The 10,222-nt window shown below is 42.8% G+C and overlaps 1 protein-coding gene across 1 annotated transcript in view; it reads right to left on the reverse strand.

The window, feature by feature from the left end:
- Positions 1-3,157: 3,157 nt before the first annotated feature.
- Positions 3,158-10,222, reverse strand: part of LIPA (lipase A, lysosomal acid, cholesterol esterase) — a 24,045-nt gene continuing 16,980 nt past the window's right edge. The window contains exons 8-10 of the mRNA XM_015424600.1: positions 8,891-8,962; positions 6,365-6,436; positions 3,158-4,960 (exon numbers count right to left, since the gene is read on the reverse strand). Of these exons, the coding sequence (XP_015280086.1) occupies positions 4,727-4,960; positions 6,365-6,436; positions 8,891-8,962 (378 nt within the window). The 3' untranslated portion in view covers positions 3,158-4,726. The remainder of the gene's footprint in view (positions 4,961-6,364; positions 6,437-8,890; positions 8,963-10,222) is intronic.

A 10,222-nucleotide genomic window follows, 5' to 3' on the forward strand; every position in this document is an offset into this window, starting at 1 on the left:
ACCACTGGGAATGGATGTGAATGGGGCAATTGCCAATCTTACCCATTTGCAAGCTGGTACCTTTAGAAGGCTTTGCTCAGATGAGTGAAGCTGTCACAGGAGGCTACAGCAGGACAGACAGTCCTGCAGATAGGTGGGCCCAAGGCCATTAAGGACTTTGTAGGTGATAACCAGTCTGGAACTTTGAAATAATTGGGTAAATAACGTTTAATCCACTGAGTCTCTGCAGAACCTGCAACACATGTGTGCTCCGCCTGATAGTAACTGGGCTGCAGCATCCTGCACCAACTGGAGTTAACAAGTTGTTGTTAAAGGCAGACCCATGCCGAGTGAATTACAATAGTCTAGCCTCAAGGTAACCTAGGGTTCCCAAGTACCTACCTACGATCCGGCGGGGGACACATGCTTCCCCGCCAGAAGATTCTTTCTTGGAACACAGGCGCTGCACTATTCCACTGCCCAGATGTGATGTAGACACGTAGGTGGGCGACGCTCTGGTAATGGGACTGGAAACTCAATGGTACCATCGAGTTTCCAGCCCCATTGCTAGAGCGCCGCCCGCCTACGTCACATCTGGGCGACGGAATAGTGCAGCGCCTGTGTTTTCCCCACGGGAATGGTCCCACGAAGAACTATACATCCCCCGCCGAATTAAGGTAAGTACTTGGGAGCCCTGAGGTAACCACAGCATGGATCCATGTGTCCAGATAAGCAGAGTCAAGGTTGGAGGCCATTTTCTGGGCTAAAGGAGGCTCTCAGAATGCCCCTTTGTGGATGCATTAACTTGCTTCTCCAGTAGAACATCTAAGCTGTCCGTATTCCCACACTGACAGCAGTGGGTAAAACAGCAACCCTGTGTGACACATCCGTAAGGAATGATTTAAGCGAGGGGATCAAACCTAAGGCCCCTGGGCCAGAACTGGCCCACTGTACGGAAGCAGTATGTGTTTTGATTTTTTTACCTTTCAGATGATTAATTTGAAATAGAGGCTGTAAGTTGTTTCAGCTTGAGCCCTGTGAACTGTCTCAGTTGAAGACCTTGGGTTATTTTTTTTTTCTTTAAGAGCTTTACACCTGCAAGCAATAATTAGTTATTTGGCCTTGATTGGCTGGCAAGTTGTTTAATATCGCCTTTCTTTAGAACTCACTCACTCACCATTCAGATCATGTGGGTCTGAGAGCGTGAAACCTTGTTGATGCTGGCACGTTTGCTTTTTCACTGCCACCATGCTGTGATTTGTTATTTTTAAAATCATCTTCAATAAGCTTTGTCGGGCTTCCTAAGAGCTGAACTGTGGAGCAGCGTTGTTAATGGATGACTCCCTCCCCTTTCTCAGAGCCCAACCAGAGACTGAAGAGGTGAGCGTTTAAAGAGCTGTACTGTATGGGAGGTTTAAAAAAATTCCATACGCTGCTAAGCTTTGTTCTTGCAGTCTGGGGGAGATAGAAAGTACTGAACATGTTTTCCTGCATTGTATATTTTACTGTGATATTTGTGCCATATTTCTAGAATCTCTGCTACAAATTCGTGAGGGTCAATCTGATGTTTGCAAGATGGTTTTTCTACTATCTTCCCATAACTCTGAGATCACTGATTTGGTGGATAAATTTCTATGTTGTGCCATTAAAAGGAGAGGAATGTTTCAACTCCAACAATGAAGGTTGTACTTTTATCTCTTGATGAGGTATGTTTTGTTGTGATGCCAATAAAGGTAGCTGATGATGAAGTCCTCTTGTGGATCAAAAACTGGCTAATTAATAGGAAACAGGGTATAAATGAGCAATTTTCTCAGTGGAGGGTGGTAAGCAGTGGAGTACCACAGGGATTAGTACTCGGTCCGATGCTTTTTAACTTTATTAATGATTTGGAGTTGGGAGTAAGCAATGAAGTGGCTAAATTTGCAGATAACACGAAGTTGTTCAGGGTGGTGAGAACCAGGGAGGATTGTGAGACACTCCAAAGGGATCTGTCGAGGATGGGCGAGTGGGCATCAACGTGGCAAATGGGGTTCAATGTGGCCAAGTGCAAAGTGATGCACATTGGAGCCAGAAATCCTAACTATAAACACACATTGATGGGGTCTGAACTGGCAGAGACGGAACAAGAGAGAGATCTTGGAGTCATAGTAGATAACTCAATGATAATGTCGAGACAGTGTGCGACTGCAATAAAAAAGGCCAATGCTATGCTGGGGATTATTAGGAAGGGAATTGAAAACAAATCAGCCAGTATCATAAAGCCCCTGTATAAATCAATGGTGCAACCTCATTTGGAGTACTGTGTACAGTTCTGGTTACCACCTCTCAAAAAGAATATTATAGCATTGGAAAAAGTGTAGAAAAGGGCAACTAGAATGATAAAAGGGTTGGAACACTTTCCCTATGAAGAAAGATTAAAACGCTTGGGGCTCTTTAGCTAGGAAAAACGATGGCTGAGGGGTGACATGATCGAAGTTTATAAGATTATGCATGTGATAGAGCAGGGAGAGAAAGAAGTACTTTTCTCCCTTTCTCACAATTTAAGAACTTATGGGCACTCAATGAAATTGCTGAGCAGTTGGGTTAGAACAGATAAAAGGAAGTACTTCTTCACCCAAAGAGTGATTAACACATGGAATTCACTGCCACAGGAGGTGGTGGTGGCTACAAGCATGGACGGCTTCAAGAGGGAATTAGATAAGCATATGGAACCACAAGGTATAGACAGGAACTCTCAGACTGAGGCAAGTGATGCACTGTATTCTTGGTGCTTGGGTGTGTGTGTGTGTGTGTGTCAACAGTGGGAGGGCTTCTAGTGTCCTGGCCCCACTGCTGGACCTCCTGATGGCAACTCGTATTTTTGGCCACTGTGTGACACAGTGTTGGACTGAATGGGCCATTGGCCTAATCCAACATTGGCTTCTCTTATGTTCTTATTCCAAAAGATGCACTGGCCTCCAATTTTGTTAACCATATATAAATACTCCCACTGATCTGAAATTTCATTAATTACACCCCACACACAAGATTTCACCACCACTCATCTTGTCTAGATATTGTGGATACCTTCCTATGTAATGTTTATGTTACTACAAACTGAGGTCTCTAAAGACAGAGCCTCTCTGAAGAGAATCATACTAGAATCTGCTGGGGGGGAAATACTATAGATGACACCTGGTTTCCAATTTGATTTTTATTCAAAGTAAACCTCTGCTCTCATTTCAGAGTGTACTTTCTTCCAACTGTTTTAACACTTAAACCCACAGCACAATATGGCTTATAATGGAAATTCAAAACAGGTTACTGACATAAACTTTAAAAGCTGCATATTTATGGTAATTGGTTAAAAACACTTTCCACTTTCAGACAGAGACCTGATTTATAGAACACATATAACACAGTACATATTTTTTAAAAAAATCAATTAATGCAGACATCGACATGTTACGTTTCTGTTTCCAGCTGTTAATTTCCAATTCAGTGCGAAATTCAGTGAAGAATTTTAGTTTTCAACTTTAAAAAGCAAGAGTAAAGGCACAGCAGTGACAACGGAGCTTCTTTGGTAGCCAATCTGTACTCTGCTGCTCATTTTCTCAGTGAAGAGAAACAGATGCACTTTTTTAAGAACAGCAGCTGAAAAGTTCACACACGTCATGTAGCCCCCCCTTCTGAGTTTTTCCAACACTGATGACAGCAGTCCTTAAAAAAGGTCTACTCAAAATCCAGCCCAGGTCTATTAAGTGGTGCTTACTCCCAGGAAAGGGTTCTTAGGATTGCATTGTAAGTGTATAATACCCCTGTGATATAGGAAATAATACAAGGTGTGCCCAGGGCCAAAGACATTAAGGCTGCACTCCCAAGAACAAAAGCCTCATAGGAGATGTTTAGAGGTCTGGGCTGAAAGACTTCACCTACCAGACTACTACTTATACCAGTATACTAATGCATTCTCATGATATGCATTAATTAATTGAAAACATTAACTGAAAACAAATTTCAATTAAAAAATGAATCAACAGGATGCATTTAAGATCAAGATTACAGTCAAGTGAGTATTGAACATTACCTCATAGTAAGAAATCAGCTATCAAAGCCCTTTTATCCCAAGCAATTCTAGAAAAGTGCAAAGGATGTGCTTCAGCATAAAGAGATTAAATGTTCCAAGTCTCAGAATCCTAAGGGATTCTAGGGAGGTTTTGCTAGTTGCCTGCTGCACCATTAACCAGTGAAGTGCTGTTTTTCTTGTGGAGCATGTATTGAGTCAGCTCAAGGGATCTGAACTACGTAAACTTCCACTGGTGCTGTGGGCACTAGACACACATGGGAAGACATGCTCACAAGGTGGTCATTTTTCTAAAAATTGCATATCGTTATTACCAGTTCTGCTGCAGCTTTAAACACAGCACCTCCTGTCAACAGATACTCTTAAGACATCAGTTTTAATTCCAAGTGTCCATTGCTTTGGGCAATTTGTAGCAAGGCATTTTATTTTCTCTAACCAGAGACAGCCCAGTTGTTTTAACACGTTCAGTGTTAAGGCTGTGTGGATTTAAAATACTTATGAGCAGTGCAACAATTCAGTCTCCTACAATACTGCTGCACTGCACGGAGACAGAAAGATTAATACTGTAATGCTTTTTTTAAAAAAAATATCTTTCCATGGTGAATTACAGCAACAGCAAAGTGTCACACACTGATCTCTTGAAGAAGCATGTCGACATGACAGCTACAAGTGCCACAAACAGATCTATGGGTTTTTCTGCATCAGCTCAATGATCTCTTTGTACATGCGCTGTGGAGCATCGAGGCCCCAGATGAAATCCAGATGTTCCCATTCAGGAATATTCTTGTGGTAAACTAAGTTTGGGATCTCTGGCAGCAAGAGGGCGACATCCAACGGGTCTGCAAGCCAGTCCTGGCCGCCGGACCAGAAAGCCATTGGCACGTGCATCTCTCTCGTTTTGTAGTAAGGTGGTGTTGACTTTAAAAAAAAAAAGGAGAAAAATAATTATTTGTAGTCGACCACACAGTAAAGGCTTCCTGATTAAAGCTACATGGAACAGCAAGAAAGCATGTCATCTCAGGGGGGGGGGAGATAAGAAGTCCAAGTAATGTTTCACACAGAAACAAACAAGATATTTGAGAGAAATCCCAATCATTTTTCACACACACAGGGACATGTGGTATTCCTCAATAGACCTTTCTTTTTGGTAAAGAAAAATCAGCCTCAGCGGAGCACAACTGTGTGGAGAAGTGGCAAGAGGGGAACTTGGCTGCTATGAGTCACCACGGAGCCCCAGACAACGATTTCCTTTGGCCACCCCTCCCCTTTCACCAAATCAAAGGAATAGGCCAGTAATTACCAAGCTGGATGTAAATTCGGTGCACTTTGGGTTGCCATCACTGCTGAGCTCAGGGGGTGGTGGATTTTAACAAACATGGCCCAAAGTGGCCACAACTCCTCTATTTTTCACATGGGAAAACATGCAGAGCAGTGGGCAGAAGAGGTGGAAGATGCAGGTGAAGGGAGGACATTGGCTGAATTTATAGCCAAAAGCTTAGCAGTTCCATGTCCAACTCCCCAGGCACTCAAAGCTCTCCCTCCCTGGAATTTTGTCCCCCAGTTCCCTCCCTTGATGGTGGGGGTAAGTAGAAACTACTTGAATCATTTCTCCAACCCCTCCAAGCGGCTTTTTCCACCCACCTCCCATACACACACAGAATTCTAGATGAGTGCTCCCACTAGGCTGTGATGAGGATTCTATTAAGCTAGTAAAGAGAGTCACCATTTCCAATAGCACTGCTATGCAGTGTCTGTGAATGCCAAGGCACCACCAGATAGCACCCATAATACAAAACTATGGCAAAAAAACATACCTCCGTCCCCTTGCCACATTATACAGGTCAAGCAGATAAATGCTTAGCTGACTATAACAATTAAAATAGGGAGGGGGCATGCAAGGCTGATTGCAGCTGCTTTTGCCCAGACCGTACTTAGCCTATATTTTCAATGAAAATAGAAGCACTACTTATCTGCCATAGTTGCATCCCCCCCCATGCAATTGTTAACTCATGAACATGACAGACACCACTCGCAAGCTGGCCAGCAGGGCCAGCACACTTTCTATGTATGCTGATTGGCCAGATAATCAAAATGGAAGATTATTTAGAAAAGGCATATGCCCCTTCTTCAGAGACCTCACTGAGATGGCTTCCATACCAAGTTGTATAATTTCCTCTTAGCCAGCATAGAGGCTTTGTACTTTGGCCCTTGCCCATGCAACCTACTGCAAGGCATGACTAGTTTCTACTCATGTTCAAGTTGATCTGACCAAATTACAATTACAATCAGGGACGACCTTCAACAACAGTACAGAATTCTTACCTGGTTATAGTGGGCCATGTTTCTTGCCTTGCTTCCCCAGTCAAAAGCTCTGAACTGCCCAGACTTTACAAACTTTAAAAAAAATGCAAATTAGTATACATCATTATAAGTGGATCATATCACCAGTATAAGCAGGCATTACAAGCATCTGGATATACATATGGCAGTTGGCTATGCAACATGGCTACTAACCAGGCCAATATTTTAAAGACCTAAACTGGGCAGAAAGAAATGGAAGCAACGGGGGTGGGGCACTGGAGCCCACAACCGATGTCCACTCTTGCAGTTACTGTCCAGACCTCTGCATTCCCCTTCCCTCCTAACCAGGGCTTTAAAAAAAAGAAAAGAAAAGAGGCGGCGCTGGAACTCTCAAGAAGGAAATGACGTTTTCAATCTGTATACTGAAAACTCATGAATTTTAAAACATTTTAAAAAGAATGTTGTTGGAAGAGGTTCTGGAACTCCGTTCTGGCACACTACCCCAGAAAAAAAGTCCTGCTCCTAACTACCGCATGTCAGAACCTCTCCCTCATAAGTGTGTTTTTCTCCCAATGCCCAAGGTAGCAGGATTTATAAAAGCTAAACTAGGCAACTAAATTCGCCCCTGGACAGCTTTGTGCAAGATTCTTGGAGTGCTAATTCTGTGGCTTTGCAGCATAACCCACCCTTTCACAGGGGCAGCTTGTGAAAAAGAAAGATGTCCTCTCACCACACCACATTTCCATTTTAGATGTGCAAAACTATTCTATGCTGGTCAGTGTACAATAACGTCATGACAGATATTCTAGTTTCATATCAGACACTTAACACGCAGAGAAGCTTTAACACACAGGCTCTTTCTACCGTATGAGTCCATGAACTCTCTGGCTTCTGGGTGTGCCACAACTACCTCTGTGGGAATATCTAAGGGAGTGTAGCCTCTAGTTAAATGTTATGCGAAGTATTTATGAAGGATTAGTACAGTGTATCAGGTGGAATTAAAATGTAAGCTCAAACAGCAACATTTACTGGCATCAGAAGGAACACAAGGGAGGCCACGGAAGCCGCACCGGAGAGAACTGGAAGAAGTCGCCCACTCGCCAGATAAAGGAACGATCGGAGCCGGGAGGGTACCTGGTAGGGCTCCCCCCACCCCAGACGTACTGTGGCCATAGTTAGGGTTTCTGCATAGGTCTCTGCACCATGCACCGTGTAAGCCGCTCAGAGCCCTTCGGGGGTGAGCGGGGTACAAATTGAAAGTATAAATAAATATATAAATAAATACTGTGTCAGATAACACAACCACCGCCGGCGGCGGTGGGGGGGCTTTTACCAGTCTCAGATGTCAAAAAGCAAACTGACGACCAAGTTACATATTTAAAACTGTTTACAACTGGAGCTCCTTAAAGGACTCAGAGTCCTGAAATTGGATCTGAGCCATGGGTAAATTGCTTTCTTCTTTAGTTGTTATTAAAATAAAAGATGGCCGTGGGTGGGCAGACAATGGGACCTGATGTTAATGAGAAAGCTCTGAGGAAGGTGAGAATTACCCTCGTCTCCTAGCACCAGAGGCCCAATCCCTCCTCTTCTCAAGGGCTGTTCTGAGACCTTTTCACATTCACTGCACCCCACAACTTGTCGCTTGGTTCTCACCAGTCAATTCCCCCCCCACTATTCCAATTCATTGATTTATTTGCTTTTAATTGTAGACGGAGTCACAGAATCAAAGTTTGAAGGGATCCAATCTAACTAGCCCCTCTGCTTGCTCACCAGAACTTTACAGATCTTTCACTACCATCTAAACAAAGACTGTGTGCTCAGCAAGCAGTGCTATTGGGGTCATTAGCTATTTACAGGATGCCCAACTTTTAGCTGACCCCCCCCCATCAGTCCTTTGTTTTTGTCCTCTACTCCAGTAATTCACCTATTTTTTTTTTCATGCATTCTACTACTGTGGATTTCCAACAAACTTTTATAACGGCTGTTTCGTTTTTCTTGCTTTTATTTTTGACTGAAAGCTTCCTTGGTTACTGAGAGTTTCAGATACAAAGCCTTCAAGTAGCCTTTCACAGAATATTTATTTACTGAAATGTTTATATCCCACTTTTCCTCATAGTTCAAGACAGCTTCCAGGAGTATTTAAAAAGAGTTTCTGTTAAAAAAAAAAAAAAAATAGCAAACCCCAAATCTCTCCCCCTCCCAGAATATCACACACCTAGCAAAGTCAAATCTTTATATCCTGTACTAGGGGCCTTTGAAGATTTGTGAAGCATTGCTTCTCTACGTTGTGCACAAGGGAAGCAGTAACTGTTAACCTGCTTATTTGGTATTATACCCTTCATTAATTACTGGGTTTTGAATATAAGAAAAGACACACAATACTAACATGAGAAACTACTAAGAGTTGCCTTTTATTCCACCACTGTAGTAGTTATTTTCATTCTGTGCACCCCATGCTTTCAAAGCCACCCATTCTAAATATTAAAGCAATGCAGCATACAACATGAGTCAGGTTTGATTATTTCAAAGGATGTCAAAAGGCCTCACCTGAGTCCAATGAAGCATGTTCTGGACAGAAGTTCCAGCGGGACAGTGTGTTGAATAGACATCAACTCGCGTCTATAATAGTGAAAGAAACTTAGTGTGAAAGGCTAGGATTATGTATTTGTCAGCTAGAACAATAGCCCCTTTGTTCCCTTTCAATAATATTACTTTTATGTGAATGAAAACAACACAGTGCAGGCTCAAACCAACACACAACATCTGGATTTTGATATCATGCAGACTACTGCAAATAAGCACGTGTTTGGATAATGTTTCCTCCTTCTCTATTGAAACACACCTTACTTCAGTGTTATACAAGAAATTACACAAGACACTTTTAGAAAAGGGCACTTTAATTTATGTTATTAGTGCATGATTTTATATTTAGAACAGAACAGATAACACACTACATTTTCCTCCTGTGGTCGATACAGACATGACCGTTTCCTGCCATGGTTCCATGGTGGAGCTACCATGGTCCTCTCAGGGCTCCTCGCCTGCTCTCTCGGCCTCTATCATCTGCTCTAAAGGCAGCGAATGGTTGAGAGGGTTCAAGTCCCCTGAGCTGCATGCCTGGGAAGAATTCCAGCGCCTTCCAGGAAACCTCTCCTCCCCAAAATACAGAGGTCTTAGGTTATCTCTCCTCCTGCAGGCAGCAGCCATTCCAGGAACACCCAAGTTCTCTCCTCCTGAAAACCCTCCCAGTGTCCCGAGTCACCAGAAAGGTGGGTTGTGCATGAGCACATCTAAGCAACTAGGCACATGGGTAAGATCCAGTACAATCAAGCGACCTTATTTACATTTATTTATTTGTTAGGCTTATACCCCACCCTATCCCCAAAATGGGCTCGGGGGGGGGGGGGCTCACAGCAGTTAGAACATAAATAAATAAAAAATATAATAAAGTCAAGTTAAAATATATAATAAAAGTAAGTTAAAACAATCAACAATCAGATTGTAAAACAAGTTTCCTAAAGACTACAGCATGGATTTTCTGTTGGTCAGAACCTCATGCTTCTACTCATTCCACACCATATGTTTTCCTTAGACCACTGTAACTCCATACAGCCTTTTGCCTTGCAAACACTTTGCTTTCATTAGCGTTCCATGAACTAGCATACATCCTACAGAAGAGACTAACACGTATGAAAAGGGAAGACGCTTGAATGCAATGAGTGATATTGCAGAATATAAAGGAAAAATACCCAAAGAGAGCAGCTAAGTAGTCTACAGAGAGCATGATGTTACCTTGGCACCCCACCCACTCACCCCACTCCAAACAAAGGGCATACAGCAGCAGGAAACTTAAGAATGTTCTCCAACCTGGGTACAACA

This window comes from Gekko japonicus, unplaced genomic scaffold, assembly GCF_001447785.1.
Source record: "Gekko japonicus isolate JY-2015 unplaced genomic scaffold, Gekko_japonicus_V1.1 scaffold422, whole genome shotgun sequence".
NCBI classification, from domain to species: Eukaryota; Metazoa; Chordata; class Lepidosauria; order Squamata; family Gekkonidae; genus Gekko; species Gekko japonicus.